Source organism: Tasmannia lanceolata, unplaced genomic scaffold, assembly GCF_043159265.1.
Source record: "Tasmannia lanceolata isolate RefF3 unplaced genomic scaffold, GAP_Taslan_0.1 ptg000013l, whole genome shotgun sequence".
Taxonomy (NCBI): domain Eukaryota; kingdom Viridiplantae; phylum Streptophyta; class Magnoliopsida; order Canellales; family Winteraceae; genus Tasmannia; species Tasmannia lanceolata.
Window position 1 is genome coordinate 23,322,002 of NW_027518690.1, and position 26,867 is coordinate 23,348,868.

Below are 26,867 nucleotides of genomic sequence, written 5' to 3' on the forward strand. Positions count from 1 at the left end.
TATTTTACCTTATCACAGGGTTTTAGACTTTTAGTTTGTTTGGAGTGAGAAAACAGAATGGAATCGATGAGTTCCATGGCTTGTAGTGCGGAAACATGCCAGTCTAATTGCGGCAAGGAAGGAAACAAGGAGGAGCAGCAGGACAAAGGTAGAAGAGCCACTGCCAACACCACGTCTGAGGGAATCGTGCTGTGCCCTAAGTGCAAGGTTGAGGAAGCTGTAGCCTCTACCTCCCAGGAGAGCCTATGCCTTTCATGCTTCCGTTCCTATCTCTTTGGAAAATTCAAGCTCGCGGTCACCTCTCATTCCATGATCTCCTTCTCCGATAAAGTCCTCGTTGCCTTCTCTGGTGGTCCTTCCTCTAGGTTTCACTCTCTCTAATTACATCAATATATGTATTTGAATTGATTTCCACTCCTTTTTATACAGAATAATACCCATTTGAATATTTTTTTGTTTATTTTATGTTGTGATATGTATATCAATTATTGTTTTTGTATTCAATTAATTGCAGCTTGTCTAGTATGAATGCTATTCTTGGGGCCCATATTTTCTCCATTACTCAGAAATCATATATTCGCATTTTGGTTCAATTCTACATAAGGAAGGAGAGATTGAAGAGGATGTTAACTATAGAATAAGAGCAAGTTGGTTGAAGTGGAAGCTTGCCTCAGGAGTTCTGTGCGACCGTAAAATCCCTATCAAGTTGAAGGGAAAGTTTTATAAGACAGCTGTGAGGCCAACCATGCTGTACGGCTCAGAATGTTGGGCCACCAAGAAGCAGCATGTGCATAAGATGAGTGTAGCAGAGATGCAAATGCTTAGATGGACGTGTGGCCACACAAGGTTAGATAGAATTAAAAATGAAGACATCCGTAAAAAGGTGGGGGTGGCACCAGTTGAGGAGAAGATGAGTGAGCCCTGCTTAAGATGGTTTGGACATATCCAACGTAGGCCTTTTTGGATGCTCCAGTGAGAAGAGGCGACTCGTGCCAAATTGATGGAGTAAAAAGAGGTAGGGGCAGACCGAAAACAACTTGGGTAGAAACAGTGAGGAAAACCATTAAAAAAAGAAGAAATAGTGAGGAAAGACTTGATAGCTAGGATTAGGGGTGCAAGTTTGGCCCTGTCCGCCTTGAGCCCGAACAGGGTCAGGGCTGGATTTTCCAAACCTGAGGGCGGGTCAGGGTTCATCTTTTTAGACCCTGACTCAGGTCGGGTCGGGTTCTGGGTTAATGCCTCGGGTACCCTGACCCGGCCCGACCCTAAGTTTTCTATTATAGAATTGAACCATTTGTGCATGTTTCTTTTGCTAATGTTTTCTATTATCTTGGATTGATGTTTCTTTAGATTATTATTATTAATTGTCTCTGTTGCCCGTCATGTTGTTGAATTCATATTGTCTTATTTTGTGCCCTTTCTCTATTTATTGATCATTTTGTTCTATATGATAAGTGGTTGCTTTATTTTCTTAACATATATTTGCACTAGGGTCAATTAGGCCCGGCCCGGCCCTGCCCAATCAGGGCCAATCAGGGCTGGCCAGGGCCAGCACTGAACCCTGTAGGGCGGGCAAAGGGTTGAGGTTTTTCGGCCCTGACTCAGGGTCAGGGCGGGTCAGGGCCGAGATAATGGGATCCAGGGTTGGGCTAGGGTTTTGAAAAACCCGACCCAACCCGACCATGTTACAGCCCTAGCTAGGATCATAACAGAGAACATGACCTTGGATAGGATAGAATGGAAGAAAATGATCCACGTAGAAGAACCCAACTAGAGCCGAGATTAGAACCGGGTAGATTTCTTTGACCTTCTTCATGAAAATTTTCTAAAGGATTCTTTTAGCCGACCCCAACTAGTTTGGGACAAAGGCTTTGTTTGAGTTGAGTTGAGTTTAGTTGACCCAGAAATCATAATCAAGAAAACAGAAGGGATGCGAGTGGTCCTTTAGGGCACGTTTGGATTGCAAGTTCACACAAAAATTGGATCCAAAATGCAATTGGGGATGCAATTGGGTTGCACACTCAGACAAACCCTTCTTTCTTATGGTCAAAATCAGACCCCTGTTTCCTTTTTTTTTTTTTTCCTTTTAATGGAAATTACACCATGAATTCAGTCCCAAAGCTACTGAATAACCTTTCTGCTGTTGTGAGTTCTGGGGTTGTAGCTGGTGTTTCATTTATTAAACTGATGATTAGTGTTTTCTTTTCGCTCGCTTGAGGAGGCTAGCAAACTAATCACCAGGAAGAAAGAGCATGATTTGTTGGATAAACATCGGTGAGGTACTTATGCAAAGCATAAAAAATGTTTCAAATGCAAGAGAGCCTCATTTGTGTTTTCTCTGATGGTAAGAGAATCTAGCAAGCTTAAGTAGGTCAGAATAAGTAGATGAGAGATTCATGACATCTAAAATCTAAAAGTAAGAAGCTTGAAAAGGCCACCGTTTTGCAACCCTATGTTCACTTTGATGGAGGCAACTTATTAAACCTTTTTTGATCTTGTCTTTTTATGTGAGAAGGCCAAAAATATTTAAGTTTACCTTGTTACTGATGTTCATCTCGTGGACTAGGAGGATGTTAATAAGTTAAAGATTGGAGGTGTTCTAGGTTTGTGTTTGTGGCGGATATTACTATCGCTGGTTGTTCTGTTTGGTCCATTCTATGTTGTGATGGTGTTTGTGAGGCAAAACTCGAATGCTCTGGCGGGGACGAAAACTCAAATATCTGTCATGCCAGGGTCGTGGAAATCTGAAATTCAAATAGGAATTGAATTACATCCCAAGAAAAAGGTTGAGTGCAGCAATGACCTTCTTCAAGAGTCTTTTCTTCCGCGCTCCTCTCTAAATTGCCAACTACCCCAACCAATAGATCCAAGGCCAAGGAAAGCATCTGAAGGAGAGGAAATGTAATCATCGGAACCAAGAACGAGCTAATCTGAATGATTGATGACTGATGGGAAGGAAAGGAACAAAACAACGGATCTGTTGGAGAATCCACTGTTTTGGACTGATTTCGAACCATTTAGGGCAGAGAATGAGCCCTTTTTAGGTGGCTGGAAAACAATCCAAGTGGAGATTGTTGGGAGTTGCCTTGTTCCCACTATTTTGTGGGATTCAGTGGAAGCCAAAATAGGAAAAAGGCAAGTGTTTTTAGGTTTTGGAAAAACCTAGATATAAAGCACATATCATGCATGACCTAATGGGGGTGACTGCATACACAAGAGTGTATGTTTCTCGTTGTGCACTTGTGCGTGAGGTGAGATAATGAGAGTGAAAGAGAGTGCTTCCTCGAGTTTTTTTTTATTGGTCTTATCTCTTGGGTTACTGTTGTGTACGGTCTTGTTTGAGAATAAAGTGAAGGGTTGTGGTTTGATGATTTTGCGTTAATATGTTATAATCCTTGTATTTGATTTCTCATAGTGGAATATCGTGTTCTAGCCAACGGATGTAGGCATCTTGGCTGAACCTCGTAAAATATCGGTGTGTGTCTTGTAGCTTGTTTATTTTACAATTTCGTTTCTTTACACACAACTGGGTTTGATTTGCCCGGCGGATTTCTCAGCAGGGTTAATGGAAAAAGTGATGAAGATCAGAAGAGTAGAAAGCCATTTTCAAACAAAAAATGAGAAGAGTAGAAAGGGAGGAGATGAAGGAGAAGAGAGAAGGATATGAGTGAAAGAGAATGAGTAGTAAAATAGCTCTCTTGGCATTTATTAGTGTACATATCTAGTATTATTAAATTGACTAAAGTGCGATTAATGAGGGCCAAAGAATTGGGGCTATTAGATCAAGGAAGGAAAGATACTTAGCTTTCCAAGAATCTAGCATAGGTTCCATTCTTTCATCATCGAATTCGTATCATGTAAATGATGGATAGGGCCAATGTTTTGAAAATCGGAATCGAATCGTAAATCGTAATACGGGTCGAATCGTATCGGATCATAAAACGTAAGATTCATTCAGAAATATAAAAAATATATATAATAAAAAATAATAAACAAATTAAAGAATAAAAATAGCTAATTATTCATTTTTCATCCAAATTCATTAATTCAAATTTAATGAAATACAAACTACCATGATTAGCATTCAATATCGTTATATGAATTGTTTGCTGACAAGCTTGACACATACTATCATCTAATTCTCATCGAAACCCATGCATCTTGGATAATAATCTTTAAAAAAAGACACAAGATCATATCAATTCTCAAAGTCTCAAACATCAAATGACAAATATCAATCATAAAAGACGGAAGTCGATGTTGTCCTCATTATGGTAGTCTCCCAGCTCGATGTGAGTAATGCCCTCAAAGCTCGATGTGAGTAATGCCCTCAAGCAAATGCTTTGTGCTTGACTGGTTCGATTCGTTCGAACTCCTACTCCTCTGTCTTCTTCCTTCTAATGAGAGGGAGATCGCATGAATCATATGAATTCTACGATTTACAATCGAATCGTAAGATTCAACAAAAAATCGTAAGATTCGTACAAATTATGATTCAATAATGGGATTCAAATCGTTTTGCCTAAGAATCGTCAATCGAATCTTAAATCGTAAGATTTTCAAAACAATGGATAGGGCCCTTCTTTGTAGAAGGGTCGAGACTAGTAGGCAAAATCGCCTCTAAAACCACATCGTTGTTGATTATACTAAGAGAAGCTTTAACTCTATTAATTCTTTGAATAGTAGGTTCTCCAATAAAAGAAAGCATTTTTCGCCAAATCTACTTAATCATCAGCGATAACAATTGTATCTACTAATTTTAGGCTTGTAGCTATGAGCCTATAAAATCGTCAGTACAAAGGAAGCAATACAAGGAACCGATAAGAACCCTAAGTAAATACAAACTCAAGGTGGAAAGGAGTCAAATAAAGCCAAGGATTCCTTAGACACTCCGAGAGCGAGATTATCCACCACTTCATTGACAGAACGACACACGTGCTGAAAAACAAACGAAGCACTTCTCGCCCAATCAGCCATCTGATCGAATAGACTGCTAAATTTCCACGGATGCTTATTAGTCACATTGAGCCGTCGAATCACACTTAGTGAGTCACCTTCCACTACTGCGTTCCTCACTCCTCTACCTAATAACACAAGAACGCGCAGTCCTTGATAAACAGCTTTTACCTCGGCTTCAATAGCATCCGCTACTCCCAAAGGACCTGCAAAGGCCCAAATCACCTCTCCCTTGTCATCCGTAAGGACATCCTCCACGCCCACCCAATCTGTGCTGGGCCTGGCTTCCCCATAGTAGACACGTCAAAATTAAGCTTCACTGAGCCCGCCTCCGCGGGAATCCATTTCTGGACAACTTTTTGCTTTGTGATATTACTTCCACACACTTCTCTCCACCTTTCCCAAAATAACTTTAGTTATGTTTTTGTTATTACATTTGCACATCTCCCGTGTCTTATCTCATGCTCGTATCCGTATCCGTGTCCTAGATTTTAGAAAAATTCCGAGCTATATCTTCATTCCCATGCCCATGTCTGTATCCATATCCATGTCAGGATATTTTAGAATAAAATAGCCAATCGATTCAGCCACTGGAGTAAATTGAAAAAGTGAAAAAAAACTCTTTATCTACCATTCAAAAGAAAAAAAAAACTCCTCTACTAGCCACTTTGCCATCATTTGTTGGAACTGAGATCTGGATAAGTAGGAATACATCAAGACATCCTTTTTCTCCAGTTCAAACCAAAATACTTATTCCTCAAAGTCTACATGAGAAGATGCCACTGAAGACGGTCATATGCTTTTTCTAGATCTAGCTTCAAAAGCATGCCAGTGGAACCATTCATCTTAACTAACTCTCTCAACTTGATTTACTATTCTGTCCAGAATTCGGTGCCAAACATCATAGCTGTGATATTTGTATGCCAAAAAAAATGACATGACTTTATTCCGAGGTTCATGACCTTGGACTGAATCAAATATCAAGGGATTTAGACGTATAAGTCTAGTTGATGTTGTATAAATCATCAACTAGACTTATACGTCTAAATCCCTTCATATCTGATTAGGAATCAAAACAATTGCCTAAGCATTAAGAGCATCAGACAACTTACGAAAAAACTAGACGTCTTTCATAGCCTCCATAATATCCTTTTCAAGAATATCCTAGAATTCTTGTATGAAATGATCGATCATTCATCATTTCATACGGGAATGATGGATGCCTTGTACTTTTGAAGGCAGAAAACAATTTACATACTCAAAATGGTTGAACAGCCACACAGGACTACTCCTAAACCTGGAAATATTATTGAAACCTTTATGTAGAAGTCAGGTCAGCAACATTGAAGATTGAAGATATAAAAGGAGCTACTCGAAGTTGCAAAGATCTTACTATTGTAAGTTTCACTATAAATACTCTGAAACATTGTTACACTATGGTGTCTATACTCTTTACTCTTAACAGCTACAACTGTTGGGGTTCTTACTTGCAATTTTGGTATGAATCCTTGGGAATAACTTTCTGCAATTTTCCAGTAATTTGAAGATTTAGCAATCTTTTGTTCTGGCTGTCTTGTGTGTTTATCTCATCCTTTCCTATTTACTGTATACCAAGCAAGTTATTTGAGAAAGGATCTCTAAATCATTTCAATCTGAAATGAGTACGCTCACCAAAAGTCAAACTTGGGATCTACTGGCGTGCATGAAGATAGGGGGCTTTGTGATCTTAGGGGAAATATCCATGCCCGTTATTCTCTTCGGCCAGGAATAATCGACTCGAATAATTTTAGGTTTTTCAGATTTCCTTACCTATGTGTTTTTCTCCCTACTTACAGGATTCATGCACAAGTTCTAGTTCATACATCTATTCTTTTTGGGTAATTTATTTTGTAGAAAAATAGAAGACAGAAATGCTAGTTCATCCATCTATTCTTTCTGGGAAATTTATTTCGTAGAAAAATAGAAGATAGTTTTGACAATGTAATCAGCAAACACTGTTGTTATTTCTTTCTCCTTAAGTCATACATCTATTTGATCTGGGTAATTTCTTTCTCCTTATTTTATTTCTTTTAGTTTCTTAATTCTGGTTGGCTTTCTGATGGGGATTACAACACAGACTATTGTTATTTGGTGGTTCAGTGAATTGAGTTCAAGTCACCATTTCCAGCATATTGAAGAATAAACACCTTTAATTATTTTATTGGTTGAATTTCTTTCCTGATGAAATGTGTTTTTGTTGTAGGATGGCTCTACAATTTGTTCATGATATGCAAAGCAAATCACAGAGGAACTTGGATGCAAGCGGAGATAAATCATTACCTGTCTTTGGTGTTGGAGTTGCTTTTATTGATGAAAGTGTCATTTCTCTCATTCCCTCTCTTAAAGTCAACAAAGCAATTGAAGAAATTGAATTTATTGTGTCAAGCTTAGCTCCTCCGGCAAAAGAGTTGCATATTTCATCCATTGAAAGCATCTTTTCTCTGGACGCTGAGGAAGGAAGAAGCAAATTGAATGGGTTACTACATACTATTAGTGATGTCACTGGGAAAGAAGATCTTCTGCAGCATTTGCGTATGCTTTCCTTGCAGAAGGTTCTGTTTTTTTTTCTTTTTCATTCATTTGCTAGTATTGGATATGGAAAAGTGGATGTATTTATTTAGAATGCCATGGTGTTTCGAATTGCAGATTGCTCTTGACAATGGATATAGTAAACTGGTGTTAGGATCATGCACGTCAAGGATTGCTTGCCATGTTATTTCAGCAACTGTGAAGGTTTGTCACTGGCTTTGTGTTATAATTAAGGCAATTGTCCGTAATACTCCTTTCTCTATATTAGACTGAAACACCTTCTGATAATGACTGTACATGCCATGTTTACCAATGGAAACACAACAATTACCATGCTTTTCTTTTTCTTTTTGGTTAAATGCTAGCTAAATTTATTAGAAGGGAAAATAAAAGATAATACCAAGAGAACAATGGCCGAGATTTCCGGTGGGATAATCTTCTTACTCCATGTGGTCTCTAATAATTTCTCCCATTCAAGTTTGATGTGGATTGGTCACTGAGGAACCATCAAAATTGAACTGGTGTTGATTGATTGGCAAATGTTCCCATCTTTCCACTTCCTTGTCTTCAATTTCACGGCTTAATAGAGTTCCCCCTGAACGCAATTTCTGACCCCCAAATCCTCTAAAGTCTTCTGAATGCTTCCCAGTAAATAACACGACTTCCTGGTTTTTCTCCTTAGGTGCCGTTTGGTTCAACGTAAACTGGGTGTAAAACAAAAGGAGGCGTTAAAGTTTACAGGGGTGAAATTTCTCACTCGTAAAAAATTATGCATGAATTATTTTCGGATATTTGTTTGGGTCTATGATTTGTGGACACGGACACTAGTGTCATGTGTCAATTGACACGGAGTGTCAGACATGATAAACCTCAAAAATTTAAAAACGGAGACACGACTAAAATATAAAGTATATGCAATCACGATTTGTGGATACGGATTCGTGTATCGAGTTTCAACACGAACATGAGGTGTCTGACATGACAACTCCCAAAAATCTAGAAATGGTGACACACCCATACACGTACATACACATAAAATTATTGATTACTATCATAATTCGCAACAATATAAATACGGTATTCACATAACTAACTAATAAGTCTTAGGATTAATTTTTGGTAAAAAAAAGTCTTACGATTAATCAACTATAATCTAAAACAAACATGAGATAATCAAAGAACAACACATTCATCAATTTAATCTAGTCCTCTTTCGTCTCCAATATGCAGTGAGAAAGGGAGACCAATAGGATACAATGAATAGGGGTCTACCTTGTACAAATTGAAACCTCAGGGGGTGTAGTTGGTGACTTTTAAAAGTCGGGGTTATAGATGAAAATGTCGGAAAGTCTAGGGGGTGTATTTGTATTTTTCCCAAATTTAAAACCGAAACCTAAAATTAAAATTTTCAGCCAAAATTATAAGATTTACACCGAAATTTCCACCGAAACCGAAATTGCCAACGATATTTCATTTTCGGCTGAGGCTGAATCCGAAACCGAAACCGAAATTTCAAACCTTGTTGATGTAGATCGGACCAAGACTAAACACCATACAACCAAGATTGAAGACAAAGAAGCTGTGATGTGGACGTGGATCAACAACCAAAATGGCTAGATGTGGATTAAATGTTGTACAGTCTCTATGTAACCTTCTACGTGCAAGTGATGTGCGTAGTGCTCCAAGTGTGTGAGTGTTTAAGTCGAGTGCCATACCATCATCATGATGAGTTGTCATCTACATAAGTGGCTGGATTTTTTTCTATTCATAGGGGCTAGGGGGTAATGTTTTAGTTAGTTTATGAGTCTTTGAGAGTAAGAATTTTTGGAGTGGGAGAGATTGGAGAATTCCTCCAATGGAGGTGGCACGGTACTTCAGGCGAGTGATGTGTGGGTGCCTCATTGTGATGGTATTGCTTGCCAATGTGCGGGGTCCGGATCCTCAGCATGACATTTCACACATGGTTTTATATTCCTACCTTCTTTTCTTGACTTCTATCCATTATTTTCCTGCATTATCAGTCTTTTCTTTATTTTCTATTTGTTAGAGAGAAAGAATGAGAGAAAGGGTGTGTAAGTTAGGGATGTCTCCCCCTTACACATATATTTATAATAACAAGAGGATAGTACAAAGATAGTTATGCCCTTAGGCATTCTACATAATCAACCTGGAAAGTATATATCTGCCAGCTGATCTACATACATTCCAAGCTTGTTACAAATATAACTCAGCTTTGCTTAGGGCCGAGAATGTGAACAAATCAAACACACCTTAGGCGAGAGGAAAAGGATCCAGCCGAGGGTAGAGAACTCGTTAGGGTGAGTCACCATGAAGAACCATTGAAGGAAGATAGTTAGTAAGAAAGCAGGCAATAAGGACAGCATCACTCCAGAAGGATTTTGGTACTCGCATTTGAAAGAGTACGGTGCAAGCCACCTCAAATAAGTATCGGAGTTTCCTCTCAGCCACATTATTCTGCTGAGAGGTGTAGGCACAAGAGGATTGATGTAGGATGCTATGAGTGGAGATAATCTTGAAACCCATTCGAACCTGAGAACTATTCCCTAGCATTATTTGTGCGTAAACATTTGAGAGTGCAGTTATATTGTGTTTGAACTTCAGCATGAAAGGTTCGAAAAATAGAAAAAATCTCAGAATTGTCTCCAAGTAAAAACAACTATGTCATAGCGAATAATCATCAATAAAAACAGTAAAGTACTTATAACTAGTTGAAGACACGACCCTAGAGGGCCCCATACATCTGAATGGATTAACTGAAATGGATTTGAGGCTCGACTAACTACCCAGAGAGGAAAGGACACACGATGTTGTTTCTCGAGTTCACATGACTCGCACTGAACGAAGAAACAAATCCAAGAACTAGAGGCATCTGCTGAAGTCGCTGAAGAGAAGGGTGGCCCAGATTGTCTTATGTGTTGACGGAACCATACAAGGCAGCAGGAACTGAGCGACACTCCTGACGATAGAGCCCATCTACCTCACTTCCCAAGCCAATTTATAGTCTTAGTAAGCTGGCTAACAGAAAGTAAACTAAAGGGAGACTTAAGAACACATAAGACTGAAGAAAGCGGAAGGCCAGGGTGAGGAGAGATACTACCAACACCAGAGATATGAGTAGTGGTACCATCGGCAAGAGTAATGGATTGAGAACCAGAATGAAATGGATTAAAAGAACTAAGCTGAGAAGAGTTACCAGTCATGTGGTTTGAGGCCTTTGAATTAATAACCCAGAAACCGGAGCTAAGAGAGAAGGGTAGTGTGCGAGCTACCTGGCTGTGCAAAGCCCGCAGTAGGATGGGTGCCCAAGTGAAGATGCTGAAGCTCCTCAAAGTCGGCCCTGGACACTGTGAAAGAATCACCTGACCTCACTTGGCTCAATAATAGGGGAAAGAGCAGTAGTTGAAGAACTAACAATAGAAAGATTGGCCGAGCGGGACTGACGAAGTTCTGGATGCAGCTGTAAACAAGTGTCGAGATGATGGCCCTCTTGCTGACAGTGTGAACAATAAGGGCGACCACGGTCCTCACCAGTACGACCACCTCCACAGTCACCACGGCCTGGACCACGGCTGAAAGAACCACCTCCACGACTAGTGCGACCACCACTATCATAGGCAGTCGGGATAGATCTATCAACAAAAACAGAGACATCCGGGGAAGCATCGGTCAAAAGACACTACTAGGCCTCTATGAGAGAGGGAATAGTGCCCGACCCGATAATTTGCTGACGAAGATGAACGAACTCAGGACCCAGGCTGTCCAGGTAATGCACAACATGAATCTGGTCTAGCCGGCGCTCAAGTACAGTGACATTAGACGTGAGAGGCATAAAGACATCAAGCTGCTGGCATAGGGAGACGAACTGGCTATAATGGGCAGCAAGAGACATGTCACCACGACAAAGACGCATCCACTCAGAGTACATAACACATATGAGAGTAAGATTTGCTCAATGAGTGATCCCCCCCTCCCCTTTTTTGTTTCTCCACTACTGCTTATGAATCTAAAGAAAGAGGTTATATAGTCCTGGAAAAGAAAATCCCTGTCACCGTAATTGTCGCTACTACTTGAAATATAACTCTCAATACTGATTTCCGAATGAAGATAACTATCAATATAACTATTAATGTGATTATTCCAATGTAAAGTCGACGAATGAAGCAGGTTCATTAACAATTCACAGATCAGATTAAAAAAAAAGTGCCAAAAAAGAAGAAATTTCAATTGCGTCTATATTCATCACTGTAGGAATTGGGTTTAAGCTTTCCCCAGCCCCTTTTCATCAATGGGCTTCTGACATATACGAAGGAGGGCGGTTCGTTCAACAAATTCCTACTCAACAAATTCCTACATCTATATCTGTCTCCGAGATGTTTGGATTTGTGTGGACATATGCATGTGTATCAAGAACTAAGAAAATGCGGATATGGTTGAATGGTAAAATTTCTCTTTGCTAAGGAGAAGATTTTCTAATACTCCATCCGAGAGTTAGCAGTATTTATCAAATCTGTTCCTATCTAACGGAACACTATTGGATCAAATTACATGATCACTATGAGTCAGACTCGATAGAATTTTATTAATCCTTTTTTCTATCGTTAAGGTGGAGAACTGAACCAAGAATTCTCTTTCTTCATCATCAATCGAATCACTGTTCGCGACCCAGGATTCTGAATATGAATGCATACAAAACAACCCACTTTTTAGATGATCCCTCTAGAAGAGGGGATTTTTAAAAATCCTTTTAGTTACGAAATACAATCCCAGAAATATAGCATCCTACTTTTTTTTACTACCTAAGGCTTCGATACATTTCGAAATCGAGAAATCTCTACTGGAGCAAGTGAAAAAAAATCGATCTACTTTCATTTGGTATTTCAGACTAAATTCCTTTCCTCATCGATACTCAGTCAAATCCTCTTTTTTGATTCTTCTTTGCCCCATATAGATATTGAATAAAACGAGCTATTTTGAGTGCCACTGTAATTTTGAAAATGCGCATATGAATACCCCTCAAAAGTAAGTAAATATTGGCTTAGGCTTTTTCTTCCATTTTTCAAGAAATAGGTGTTTTGATGTGCTTCCCTATAAAAAAGAATTCATTGAACTTATTGAACTAACCTCTCATTGATGTATTCTTTCATCGAGGATAAAATTCATATATATATATATATATATAGAGGAATAAGATTGTACGCTCGACCGTACCTAAAGTTAGGTACGGTAGAGTGCCAAATCACATGGGTCCCCCATTTTTGGTGGGCATCTAAACCATTCATTTGCAAGGCCCCATCATAGATAGGGTGCATACCAAAATTCAGCACCATTGAATCATCCTAACCCATCCAAAACTGGAGGCCAAAATGGGCTGATTTGTGGACAAACACTGTCTGTCCATTTTGGCCTCCACAAATGGATGGGTTAGGATCATCCTATGGAGCTGATTTTTGGTATGCACCCTATCTATGATGGGGCCTTGCAAATGAATAGTTTAGATGCTCACCAAAAATGTGGGACCCATGTGATTTGGCACTCTACCGTACCTAACTTTAGGTACGGTCGAGCGTACAATCCTTTTCCTCATATATATATATATATATATATATATATATATATATAGTAAGTATAAATAAATAAAGATAACGAAAGACTTTGATCAATCTTTACTTCAGGCGTCACATATGAATTATCTTTTGTTAAAGAGTTTCATAAATCGTTCTTGGTGGAAAAAATGTGAGTGAAAGATCCCACTGAATCGAATTTGGTCCATGAATCTAAACCGAGGGATGGTCGATTGAATCATTTATGATTGGTACATATTTTCTTAAACCACCCATAAGAACCATGTTCCGACTCTTATCTGGAGAATATCCAACAATGGGTTCCATTGAATGAATAATGGATCCGGAGCCTGGAAACAATAATGCTTTCGAATACGCATGAGTAATTAAATGGAGTAAAGCAGCTCGATAAGAATCTAACTCGATAAGAACCTATCCCTGGAGCTAACATAATATAACCCAATTGCGACATTGTTGATCCGGAACAATAGTATCATTGGAGTCGATACACGAATCACTAAATACAAGAAGCCATGTAGGTGGATTAGTCCGAGTGGAGGGAAAAAAGGATTGAACTGAAAATCTTTTCTGGAGATATCCATTTTCCTGGAGAGACAATTAAGATCTCCCTGCACAACGGCATCTTGATACCACCAGGAATGGGAAAAACCAAAGATACTGATATCTTGGCAGCATTCCGAGTAACTCCTCAACTCGGAGTTCCACCGGAGGAAGTAGGAGTTGTTGTAGCTGCTGAATTTTCTACTGATACATGCACAACTACACCGATCTTAGTAAAAGGTGCTTTAGACGCACGTGGTTCCAAGTTAATGCCAGATAAAAAGGATTTCAGTTATAGTTTTCCTTGCGACGGTCTGGGACGAGAGGGTACTTGGCCAATAGAAATGTTGGCCTCCTTCCACACCTGATAGATCGTATAATTCCTTGAGTGTGTTGATGGAACATGGTAGAACATTCATATTGCCCTCTGACAGAAATAGAACTTTAAAAAAAACAAAAAAGAAACTTCGAATATGGAACCTCTTTACTTTACCTTTATTCGGCAGAAAAAGGAAAATTCCCCAGTTTCTCCCCGGCCCAAAATGAAATATGAAATATTCAATAATTCCAATTGGAGTTTTGATTCAATTGAGGAGTAGGCCTATTAATTTCTGGTTTTAGGGCCGGCGGATCTAGGGGTCGACTCGGTTCTTTCAAATTCTCATTTAGCTCCTTCATGCCCACTATAACTAGTTATTTTGGTTATCTACTAGCTGCTTCAACTATAACCCAAGCTATATTGATTGCTCTGAGCAAGATACGACTTTCGTGGGAAAATACTGAACTAAATGTTTCTCTGGATTTTTAGTCATTACATCCATTCACGGAATAAGTGATGATCAAATGTTCTTACTCAGAGAACCTTTGGGCTTACCTTGGGGGCTTTATTGAATCACCATGGTTCAAGAATAAAAAGATAGAATTAGAATTGAACAACCGTACAGGCATCTTTTATGCATTGCATACGGCTCCGCAATGGAATTTCCTTTTCCCTTCCATCTAAGAAAGAGACAAATAGAATCCATCAGACCCAGATTGTTGAATACCTACACAGGTGGGTAGGTAGTGAATACCTAGGGGCGCGAGACAACTCTCTCTAAGGAACTCGGCAAAATAGCCCCATAACTTCGGGAGAAGGGGTGCCTCCTCGACCAATCGCAGCAAATGCCCGTCAAAAAAATTTGTAGCTAATCGTGTAGGGGATTTTGGTTTATTATTAAGAATCCTAGTTAGGCATGGACGGGGCTCGAACCCGCAGCTTCCGCCTTGACAGGGCGGTGCTCTGACCGATTGAACTACAATCCCAGCTTCGTATCATGTCATTAATTCTTTCTACTTTCTGGGTTATCTTTCACGTGGACAACTAAACCCTTCGATAGTAAGGAGTCAAATGCTAGAGAGTTTATTTCTAATAGATACTACTATTAAGAATCGAGATCGGGTGATATAACGCAGGGTCTTCCAAAAGTGGAGCAAGTGTTAGAAGTGCGTTCGATTGATTCAATATCGATGAAGCTAGAAAAGTGGGTTGAAGGTTGGAACCCCAAGAAAGATTGACTAAACCATCAATAATTCAATTTGGAGCATGAAGTGCAATGCAATTAGATCAATTTATTTGTTGGTTGGGGATCAATATTCACAATTAGAAGAATTTATGGTTGGCTTGGATTTGGTTCACTGCTTTAGGTATTAGCACCATGGCTTTCAATCTAAATGGTTTCAATTTCAACCAATCTGTGGTCGGGTGGTTTCTTGGTCCTCCGCTGGTACTTGTCGATTCAGAGTCACAAGATGAGGGACACCATTTGCTGCGGTTTGCTATTCGTTTAACCAGTTTTTCTATTCATTCATTATGGAATTCGGAAATTTCTTATGTTTTGATTTGGAATAAAAAAATTCCTCGTGTACCCAAATAGTCCTTTATTCTATGCTTAATAAAAGGAGATGCGCCATGATATTGAAGTACAGATCCCCCAATAGCTCTGTCTCACGTTGGAGTGGCTTATTAACCGGGGCAAATGCGCCGGGTGCAATCCGCCAGTATAACTTAATTAGGAAACGATGCACCTCGACTTATTTCACTGTGGATTTCTTCGAGCAAGGTTTGATGCTGAAGGCGGGGGCTAGTGACTGGAGTGAAGTCGTAACAAGGTAGCCGTACTGGAAGGTGCGGCTGTATCACCTTCTTTTCAGGGAGAGCTAATGCTTGTTAGGTATTTTTACCAACTCATAATTTGGTAACTTCAACTCCATTAACAACTACTTATGAATCTTTTTTCGGCATATACCCTTTATCTCAAGTTTTGGATTGAACGAATACATTAACACAAATAGTTCTATGAGAACTCTCTTCTCTCTCTGTCTTTCATTCATCCCTTTCTCCAGGAATGGACTTTGGATTCCCTTTTTTATCATTTTGATAGAGTGGGATGAAAACTCATTGTTTTAGGGGATTGGGTATCTAGAATATCTATGTCCCAGTACGAAAAAATATGAATAATGAAACATGAGGAGAAGTATAGCCTATAATGAGATAGTAGTCCTACTAATAAGTGTAAGTCGATTACTTAATCATCATAATGCATTTTCATTCAATAGTAGATAAGAGGCTGACCGATGGCATCCCTTTTAGCTCCTAGGCTTCTCCACCAAATTCTGGTGTGACCCACCAATTTCATATTGGCGAATTGGACTCTCCGGTATTTTGACATCTCGTATCAGTCAACATAATTGTCCATGGCGGGAAGGCAATCCAAGACTGCCTGAGGTCTAGTATCGATTCCAAACTCTGGTGCCTCCACACGGACTCGCTTGGCGATATTATTTTCTTGATCTCCACATCCACGTCTAGGTTGGTCCCATTGATCTTGTGCGTCGTAAATAGGGACATGGGCAGGCGTGGAGCTTGCTGCTTGATGGTGCCCAAAATCCGATTGCACGAACTAGCTTGGTTGAGCTTGTGTTCCTGCGCTCACAGAAAAAGCGTCAGTGGGCCCGGAGTTGTTTCTCCGGGCGGCCACTTCGACACTCAAGTCAGGAATGGGCAACACAGACAATGAACGATGAATGGGAGGGCCATGACAAGTTTCCAGACAGGTAGAGAGGAATTAAATTCGATCCCTTTGCTTGAGTGTGTAGATGCCCTTTTATAGGGGAGGAGACCCACGATGTCCATGGCGCCAATCGTGCCCTGGATTTTATCCACGTGGGGCGTGATGGGCGGCGATTATAATCGTGGGGGCGTGATTCCCTGGAATTCTGGGCGGAGATGGAGGGTGGTGGTCTTGGCAGGAACTTTTGAATTTGTATGGAGTGCATTGGGCGTAACGGTTACCTAGATTAGTCTCTTGACGGCGGGATTTCCGTGATCGTGTCTGATTCTTTTGAGAGTCGGCGCCAATCTTGGAGAATGTCGTATGAGTGGCTCGTTGAAGTGTGGGTCGGGTGAGACAGTTGGGTTGGCACCGTTAATTCTTCTTATATGAGTTTACATCGAAGCGGTTGTGTGCTAGGGTTTGGTATAGGGGTCGGTACCGGTTATACCGATTTCTATGAAGCACGGGTACTGGTACGGGGTGCGGGTACGACACGACACGGGTACGTGGGTATGTGATTTGCCAAAAATACCCGGTACGCCGAATATAATAATATATTTTAATATTTTATTATATATTTATAAAAATAAAAAAAAAATTGTAGAGCAATCAAATAACAATAACATCACCAAAATGGAAAATTCTAATATTACTCTTCATTTCATAAGTGATTAAGTTCCATATTTCAGAACATGAGGCATCAATACACCATTCAATAGAAAAAAAAGTCTGTCACCAGTGTGTTGACCAGTGCCTGACAAGATGAATAGTTTTTAGAGACCAAATTATGAGATTTTTTTTACCAGACTTTTGGGATTTAATAATGTTTGGACACGATAGATTTTATGAATTTTTAAAATTTGAAAAATACCCCACCGTTTGGAAGTTAAGAAAGTTAAAATTTTGACCCGACCCTTTTTCTTTGAATTTTGTACTAGAACTGGAGAGTTGACTTTTTTTAATAAATCCAAAAGGGGGGTATTCCGTTATTTACATGTAAATCTTAAGTAAATGTCTATACTATTTTATTGTCCATTTAGTCTTTACTATTTTATTGTCCATTTACTTAAGATTTACATGTCTTTACTATTTTATTGTCCATTTACTTAAGATTTACATGTCTTTACTATTTTATTGTCCATTTACTTAAGATTTACATGTCTTTACTATTTTATTGTCCATTTACTTAAATGGTTTCATGTAAATACCGAGTACAGGAAAGTAGAGAGAAGTACAGGAGAGGAAAGAGAATCAGCAGGAAGAAGCAGGACGTGTCGGGAACGCGTGGTGCGCACCCGACACGCACCTAACCACCAAAACTATTTTTATTTTATTTTTTAAATGGGGTACGTACCCCGGACGTACCCGGGGCGTACCCGCACCCCATACGTGTCGGGTGCGGGTGCGGGAGCCCCGGGAGAGTACCCGTGCTTCCTAGCCGATTTTACCCTCAACATACTGCCCCCCCTACTTTTTTCTCCCATTATGCGGGTCATGGAAGTAGTTGAGCTTTTGAGAGGTTGCCCGGTATTGACCCATTTGCATTAACTGCTTGGTGATAATAGAGTTGAAGCGTCCTTGGTGGGAACTTGGGTAAAATTGAAGCGTCGCATTGCTTGATGAGCTATAGATTCCCGATGGGATGGTTCATAATGAGGCGCGTTTCCCCAATCGGTCTTCATTTGTTCTCCCTGCCGCAAATTTCGAAAATCGGCGGAATCATTAAATTCTTGCCTGGTTTTTCTGTTTCACGGTTTCGAAAACCGTCGGGATCATTAAATCCCACCTGGTTTTCCCGCCTCGTGCGTGGTTATAACAGGCGGGGAAAAAGACATTTTTTGTCATTTATTTTCCCTTTTGTCCCCTTCTCTTCGACCTTCTCATTCCATTTCGCCGTTGATGTCTCAAGGATCAGTCGTTGGAAACCAACCGGCGGCAATTGTTCCGTTGGTGGAAGTCGACTCTCCGTCAGAGGGAGACAGGGAGCATCAAGCTTTCGCCAGAGACCCGTTGGTAGGAGAACGCGAGGATCCCAGAAGGCGAAGAAGGTGATGACGGCGGGGACTGGTTCGCCGGAGATGGTAGTTCCTGTTGCGACAATTCCGGTAGTGGCTGGAGGAGAGAAGAGGGAGCACGGATCCCGGAGTGATAAGAAGCGGAAAGTTCGATCTAGAGATAATCTGGATTCTCCGGTTCCCGGGAGCGGCGTTCCCCCCGAAGGGATCCCCAGTTTTGCTGCCAATTTCAAGCATTCTCTTAGGCACGCAAAGGAGAGGGGGTATGGTGTGGCCAACCAACTCCTTCAATTGGAGGCGGAGGTTCTCCGTCTCCGAGCAAGGGTGGAGGAACTGGAGGAGGGGAATGGGGCTTTGAAGATTTAGCTGCATGGAGAATCTAAAGGTGGAGTGAGGGTCAGTGCCGCATCCGCTTGCACGGAGGCTTTTTTAGAGGAAGATCCGTTGGAAGAAGATCCCGAAGAAGACCCTGAGGAAGATCCCGAGGAGGATCCCATCGGGTGATTATGCCATTGTTATCAGCCATAATCCTGATAACTGCACCACAAGGATCAAGCTTCCTTCCGGAGCAAAGAAGATTGTGCCAAGTGGGTGCCGTGGCATGATGGAGCGAGATGACAATGGGCAAAGTCTGATACTTTTTGTAGCTCGGTAGAGCCTTAGGCATATTAGGTCTTCTTTTACCTTTCGTAATTGGTTGTAGCTTGGTGGAGCCTTAGTTGTGTTGATTTTTCTTTGTTTTTTGTAATTGGCCTAGAAGCCCTCCTTTTGTAAAGGCTTTTCCATATGTAAATGAATGAAAATGGACTTTTTGTAACATGTATCGTTTCTGTAGCAATTCTCATGTTAGTCTGTATCGAGCGATGTGAGGCCTTCGATGTGAGTGCATAATTGTTGGACACTGAGCAATGCGGGTGTTTAGATCGATCATTTTCTCTAGGTGCTTCTTGTGTATCAGTCGGTGCCGGGTCATGGATGAGGTTTTCATGACCTTTGCAATGTGTCATGTGGGGAACATCGGTACCACGTAAACAGAGTGTGTGTGGTGCTTTTCCGAGTGTTTCTTGCTGACCATCGATACCGAGGGAAATTTTGCCTTGTAGATTGTTGGGTGCGGATTGACGTGTCATCAGGAGATCCTTCGAAAGGACATGTGGGAGAGTTGCGACGCTTTGATCCTAGCGTAACGGCGGTTTGGCGCTTTGGGTCATAATGATGAAACAACGCATTTATGGTTCCAATAAACGCGTATGAATGAAGGGGTGTGAAATTCAAAATTCATACCGGTGCGGTCGACCGGCCTTATGGTGGTCGCTCGGCGAAGGCAATCTGTTTTGAATAAAAATTCGGCTAAAAAACACTATCGTGGTCGACCGGACCCATGGAGGTCGATCGTCCAAACCATACTGGATTGTTTCTGTCTGAAACAGAAACGTATCCGCGGTCGCCCGGCTTACCCCGGTCGACCGGCCTGATAAATTTCGAGATGCCCTGGAATTCCAGTTAGCATCCCGCGGTCGCCTGGCATAGTCCGGTCAACCAACCCTGTGTAAAATTCTATTTTTAACTTTAAAAACCAGGGGCTTTTGGGCTATGGTCTCTGGGCTTAAGTCCACGGTTTTCAAGCACATTTTTAGGTGTGTGTTGATGGTTTTCAAAGATGTAAAATGTTAAGTATGAAAACCATTTGAAAACCTTTTGAGAGTGCATTTTAAACATAAAATCAAGAGGACTCAAAATACATTCTAATAGTGTATACCATTGAGTCTTCTTGGAATGTCTTGGCTCCTTTGCACTTCCTCGAACTTCTTCATCTTGAGAGTGAACTTCTTGAACTTTGTCTTGGCTCTTGTGACTTCCTCCAATCTTCAAATCATGTTGAGAGATGCATGAGGAGTCACCAAGGCATGTTCAACTCAAGCTTCTTCTCGACACTTGTTGGGAACTTGTAGGATCTTCATGATGAGCTTCATGACTTGAACATCTTCAAATGAGGATGCTTCCAATGTAGGTGCAAGCTCTTGGTTCCTTGCTTCTTGATCCACATGCTATGTGTTGAGAAGAGTTGTGTAATGGCGATTATGATATGAAATTCCTGTATATGACACAACACCTCAAAGCAACACGTTAGTCCATAAAAGCTAATCAATTTAGTTTGGCAGCATCAAAATAAGAGGGTAAGGTGAATGATTAACCCATGGGAACCCTTGGGCTTACAGGGTGCTACGTGGCGGTTTGTGTCAGTGGGACATGACCTTTTGGTTTCCCGCCCAAAGGTCTATAAAAACCCTTCACTCTCTCTCATTTCTTTTAATTTTCTTTTTCTTTCTTTCTCTCTTCCTCAGCGAGGTTTTTAGAGTTTTCCGGCGAGGAACCCTTCCGTCCCCACTCGTTCTTAGCACCCTTTCTTCATTTTCTTTTTTTCGCTGGCCCATCTTTGAGTTGTTCTCTGCTTGGAGGGAATTATTCGTTGCCGGTAAAAGCTTTTCCCTTCCCGGCGAGTTTTCTTGCCTATTTCCAGCACTTGTTCATCTTCTCTAGCGGTACTTCCGGTGAATCTTTGTTTACTCTGGTGCGTTTCTCTTCTTCAACTTTGTATTTCCTTTCGTTGCTTCTTTTTTCAAGCATGTCTGAGGATACAGATTCCCAAAATTCATCCGACAGATCTGTTAGGGTAGTAGAGTCATCTTCTTCCCCGATTATCCCACTGGAGGAAGAAGAAGTCGAAAGTGTCCCGGTACCACCTGTCGGGAAGAGGCGTAAGATCAGGGTGAAAAAGAATAAGGAGACCGCCCCTGTCCTGAAGAAAGTGGGGCCTGCTAGGAAACAGTCGGTGGCTCGTAAGAAAGTGGTACCGGCTCCCCAATTTGTCCCAAGCCCTGAATCGCAAGGGGAGGGTGGGGAGTCGTATGCCACACCCCCTCACAAGCCACTCGGGCATCAGAACCGGGATTGAGTGAACCACGAGAGTTGGTTGCATTATCGGTTGATAGGAGGAATTCAAGGTTGGAACCGATAGAAGTTCAAGCTAAGCGCCTCGCACAGGATTCGGCTGCCCTTCGTGAGCCTTATGTGCCTCATGGAATAGCGTTCGGAGGAGGCCATGGAATCGAATGGAGTTCTCAAGCCTTCTGACCTTGCGCGCATCCGGGACAAGTATCACATTCGGAGTACCATATCCGGCTTCCGACTTCCGATGAGCGAGTTTGTTGCAGCTCGGTAGAGGGGGAGATAGCCTTTTATCGGGAGGTTATAGAAGCCAGTATTCGGTGTCCTCTCCCGGAGATTATGATATCGTTCTTGGACTTTTTTGGATTAGCTCCGACCCAAGTCTATCCGAACGGGTGGAGAGGCCTCTTGGCTTATGTGGCCAAGAGCAAGATGGTAAAGGCTTCGATGCCCCTTGATATCGTCCGCAAGTGCTTTGTTATTCGATAAACGGCTTGTTGGGTGAACGTAAACAAACAACTGACACTGATGCTAGGCAGCGGCATTCCCTGTTCCATAAAACGGTGGAAGAATGAATTCTTTTTTGTTAAACCACCTCAATCAGCAGGTTGGAAGTTTCTTTTTGATTGGAGGAAGGCCGATAAGCACAGATTGGAATTAGACCCCGGCCTTGGGGTCCTTGGTACCGTGGTTTTTAATGATGTTGTGGGTAGGGGGGTGGAGGCTGGGAAGGTGAAGTTTGATGTTCGGGACTTTTAAGTCCGAACGAAAGTTAGTAGAATTCGGTCTTAGTAACATGGTGTTGGATTCAGGTGAGGAATATGAGGACGATGATGATGAGAGTGAGGGAGATGAGGGTGAGGATGTTGAGTACGTGGGGGTCGGTAGCGACCAAGATGGTGAGTCTTTTTCACCTCTGTTTCCTGTGCTATTTTGTTATTGTGCTTTCCTCTAACTCGTTGAATTGTTTTGTTGTTGCAGGAATGGCCCCTCAAGGATCGGGCGGTGCGATCTCAGCCTCGGCAATGGAGCAGGCATTGAAGGAGAGGACTGAAAAAGAGGCCCAGAAGAAACAGGAGAGAGCCGCTAAGCGGCAAGCTGACAAGGCGGCGAAAGCCGCTAAGCGGCAAGCTGACAAGGCGGCGAAAGCCGCGGCCCCGACCGTTGACCCCCAGGGGGCTACGGTCATGGCTAAACTTCATGATATAGCCGCGCAAGGCAAGCGACTGGCAGAGGCGGTGGAGAAAAGTTCTAGCAAAAGGGCCAAGGTTGTGGTGGATCGAGTCTCGAAGGACAAGGGACCAGAAGTTTCAGTCTTGGCCCTCCTTCCAATGGAAGGTTATTACAGGACCCAGACTCTTTACCGGAAGATGAACCTTCCGAGAGATCAAGCTCTTCAACGAGGGGCTTATTTTGAGCCCAACTGGAAGGTTGGTGTTGAAGACTCGGCAATTCATAACCCGAGGGTGGCCATGGAGATGGCTATGTCGATTCTTTTGCCAAAGGATTTGGCGGAGTTGGAGAAGGCCTCGGTCAATGGCCTCAGCCGGAAGGTGGTCATTCTGGCGAAGAAGGTAAGTCGTTGGTGTTTTTTATTCATCACTTACTGTCGAAGAGGGATGTCTCATTTGTTTTTTCCATTTTGCGGTTGTTTGATGCATGCGCCGTTTCCGCATCACGGGCGGATGGTTACTATGCCCTTTATATTCAAGCAACCAAGGAGAGGAAAGTTCTGGAGGACAAACAGGCGGAGGATAAGAAGGCTTATGAAGAGGCCTCGGCGCACATCCACTATCTCCTCTCTACCGCTCAATCCGATTTTTCATAAGGCTTGAGAGGACCTTGAGGTGGAAAAGGAGGCCCAGGCCCAAGTGCTCAAGAAGGTGGAGGAAGTTACTCAGCAAGATGAGGAGATTCGGTCCAAGGTGATCGAAGAATTCAAAATGTCCGAAGAGTATCAAAAAGACATGGCCCTGTATGTTCTGGATTACAAGGCCGAGGGATTCGTCGAGTGCTGGGCCCAGGTCAAGGACTTAGACCCCGGGTTCCCTATTGAGAAGCTGAAGGGACCGCCTGGTACCGATCTTTCCGAGGGGGAGGATTCTGAGGCGACCGACCCAAATGATTTTGATCCTGCGGTCGTATGATCCTCTGTGCCCCCTATGGTTGAGCCTACCGTAGAAGAGCCAAGCGAGGTCGTATGCAAGGGATCAAACTCGGTCACACACTTATCTTATCGGGTGTACCCTTTTCTTCGGACGGGTCGGAGGTCCGTTCGATGGATGTTAACCTTTAAAGGTTAACTGCCGGTTCGCCCGGCCCGGCCTTGGAGATTTATTAGTTTGGAGAATAATCATTGAAGATAGCCGGAGAATAAGCTTGGAGAATAATGGAGATTTTATTTATTGAGTTGATAATTACATCCATTTCTGCAAAATAAAAGACAAACAAACATACCAACTTTTGACAAGGTAACTACATTTTGTTTACTGATAGAACTTTTCAAGTTTGTCATGTGCCAGGTGCGGGGAATCGGGTTGCCTTCTAGGGTTTCCAATTGATAAGAGCCGGGTCGGAGTGTTCGAGAGACTCGATAAGGTCCCTCCCATGTTGGAACCGGCTTCCCCGTGTTCCTGGGGTCGGACACTTCGACTCGTCGGACAACCCGATCGCTGACTCTCAGCGCTCGCTCTCTCATCTTGGAGTCGTAGTAGCGGGCGACCCTCTGTTGATATGCTGCCTTCCGGACCCGAGCCTTTTCTCTGGTTTCTTCCAGGAGGTTGAGGCTATTTCTCATGAGGTTGGAGTTGGTTCGCTCATTGTATGCCTCGAGCCTCGGAGAATGGGCTCTGATCTCCACGGGTATGACTGCTTCTACTCCGAAGGCGAGGCTGAAAGGTGATTCTCCCGTGGCGGTTTTTGGAGTGGTGCGATTGGCCCAAAGTACATTCGGTAGTTCATTAGCCCTTAACCCTTTGGCATTTTCTACTCGTTTCTTAACCCCTTGTAGGAGGATTTGGTTGGTCACTTCTACTTGCCCATTGGCCTGCGGTTGACCGACCGAGGTAAACCTTTGCTCGATACCGAGCCTTCCGCGAAAATCTTTGAATTGATTGCTTTCGAACTGAGTCCCGTTGTTTGTGATTCCGAACCGGCAAATGATGTTGTGGTAGAAGAAATTCTCCGTTTCTTTTGAAGTTATTTTCTTGACTGCTTTAACCTCGACGAATAATTCCCTCCAAGCAGAGAACAACTCAAAGAGGGGCCGGCGAAGAAAAGAAAACGAAGAAAGGGTGCTAAGAACGAGTGGGGAAGAAAGGGTTCCTCGTCCTCGCCGGAAAACTCTAAAAACCTCGCCGGAGAAGAGAGAAAGAAAGAAAGAGAAAAGTAAAGAAATGAGAGGGAGAAGGGTTTTTATAGACATGACCTTTGGGTGGGAAACCAAAAGGTCATGTCCCACTTACACAAACCGCCGTGTGGCACCCCTTCGCTCGCACACATTTATTGGAACCATAAATGCGCCATTTCATCATTATGACCCAAAGTGCCAAACCACCATTATGCTAGGATCGAAGCGTCGCGACTCTCCCACATGTCCTTTCGAAAGATCTTCGGATGACACGTCAAACACACCCAACAATCTACAAGGCAAATTTCCCCCGGTACCGATAGTCAGCCAGAAACACTCGGAAAAGCACCATGCATACTCTTTTTACGCCGTACCGATGTTCCCCACAAGACACATTACGAAGGTCATGAAAACTTCGTCCATGACTCGACACCGATTGATAAACAAGAAGCACCTAGAGAAAATGATCAATCTAAAAGCTCTCATTACTCGGTGTCCAACAATTATGCAACCACATCGAATGCCTCACGTCGCTCGGTACAGACTAACATTAGAATTGCTACAGAAACGATACAGGTTACAAAAAGTCCATTTTCATTCATTTACATATGGAAAAGCCTTTACAAAAGGAGGGCTCCTAGGCCAATTACGAAAAATAAAGAAAGATCTACACAACTAAGGCTCCATCGAGCTACAACCAATTACGAAAGGTAAAAGAAGACCTAATATGCCAAGGCTCTACCGAGCTACAAAAAGTATTACAGTCTGCCCATTGCCATCTCGCTCCATCATGCCACGGCACCACCTGGCACTATCTTCTTTGCTCCGGAAGGAAGCTTGATCCTTGTGGTGTCGTTATCAGGATTATGGCTGATAACAATGGCATAATCACCCGATGGGATCCTCCTCGGGATCTTCTTCGGGACCTTCTTCGAACGGATCTTCCTCTAGAAAAGCCTCCGGGGAAAGGGGATTCGGCACCGACCTTCACTCCACCTTCAGATTCTCCATGCAGCTGAATCTTCAAAGCCCCATTTTCCTCCTCTAGTTCCTCCACCCTTGCTCGGACATAGAGAACCTCCGCCCCCAATTGGAGCTGGTTGGTCACACCATACCCCCTCTCCTTTGCGTACTTCAGAGACCGCTTGAAATTGGCGGCAAAACTAGGGATTCCTTCGGGAGGAACGCCGCTCACAGGAACCAGAGAATCCAGATTATCTCTGGATCTAACTTTCCGCTTTTTATCACTCCGGGATCCGTGCTCCCTCTTCTCACCTCCGGCCACAGGCGGTGCCACTGCCGGAACTACCATCTCCGGCGAACCTGTCCCCGGCGTCATCACCTTCTTCCTCTTCTAGGATCCTCACGTTGTCCTAGCAACCAGTTCTCCTGCGAAAGCTTGATGCTCCCCGTCGCCCTCCGACGGAGATTCTACTTCCACCAACGGAACAATCGCCGCCGGCTGGTTTCCGACGACTGATCCTTGAGGCATCATCGGCGAAATGGAATGAAAAGGTCGAAGAGGAGAAGGGGAGAAGAGGGAAAAGAAATGACAAAAAATGGCTTTTCCCCCGCCTCTTATAACCACACACGAGGCGGGATCTCATGATCTCGCCGGTTTTAGAAACTGTGTAGTGGAAAAACCAGGCGGGAATTCAATGATTCCGCTGATTTTCGAAATTTGCGGCTTGTAGAACAAATGAAGATCGATTGGGGAAGCGCGCCTCATTATCAACCATCCCATCAGAATCTACAGCTCATCAAGCAATGCGACGCTTCAATTTTATCCAAG

The 26,867-nt window shown here is 42.5% G+C and overlaps 1 protein-coding gene across 15 annotated transcripts in view; it reads left to right on the forward strand.

Annotated features, from left to right (window-relative positions):
* Window positions 1-26,867, forward strand: part of LOC143889961 (Adenine nucleotide alpha hydrolases-like superfamily protein) — a 60,279-nt gene that overhangs the window by 6,503 nt on the left and 26,909 nt on the right. For 5 of the 15 annotated variants that reach the window (XM_077394395.1, XM_077394391.1, XM_077394392.1 and 2 more), the window contains 3 exons: window positions 87-365; window positions 7,199-7,547; window positions 7,642-7,728. In XM_077394395.1, coding sequence (XP_077250510.1) covers window positions 310-365; window positions 7,199-7,547; window positions 7,642-7,728 — 492 coding nt within the window. In that variant the 5' untranslated portion in view covers window positions 87-309. Of the gene's footprint in view, window positions 1-18; window positions 366-7,198; window positions 7,548-7,641; window positions 7,729-26,867 lie in introns of all 15 variants that reach the window. The other 10 variants (XM_077394385.1, XM_077394384.1, XM_077394394.1 and 7 more) reach the window with 3 other exon arrangements.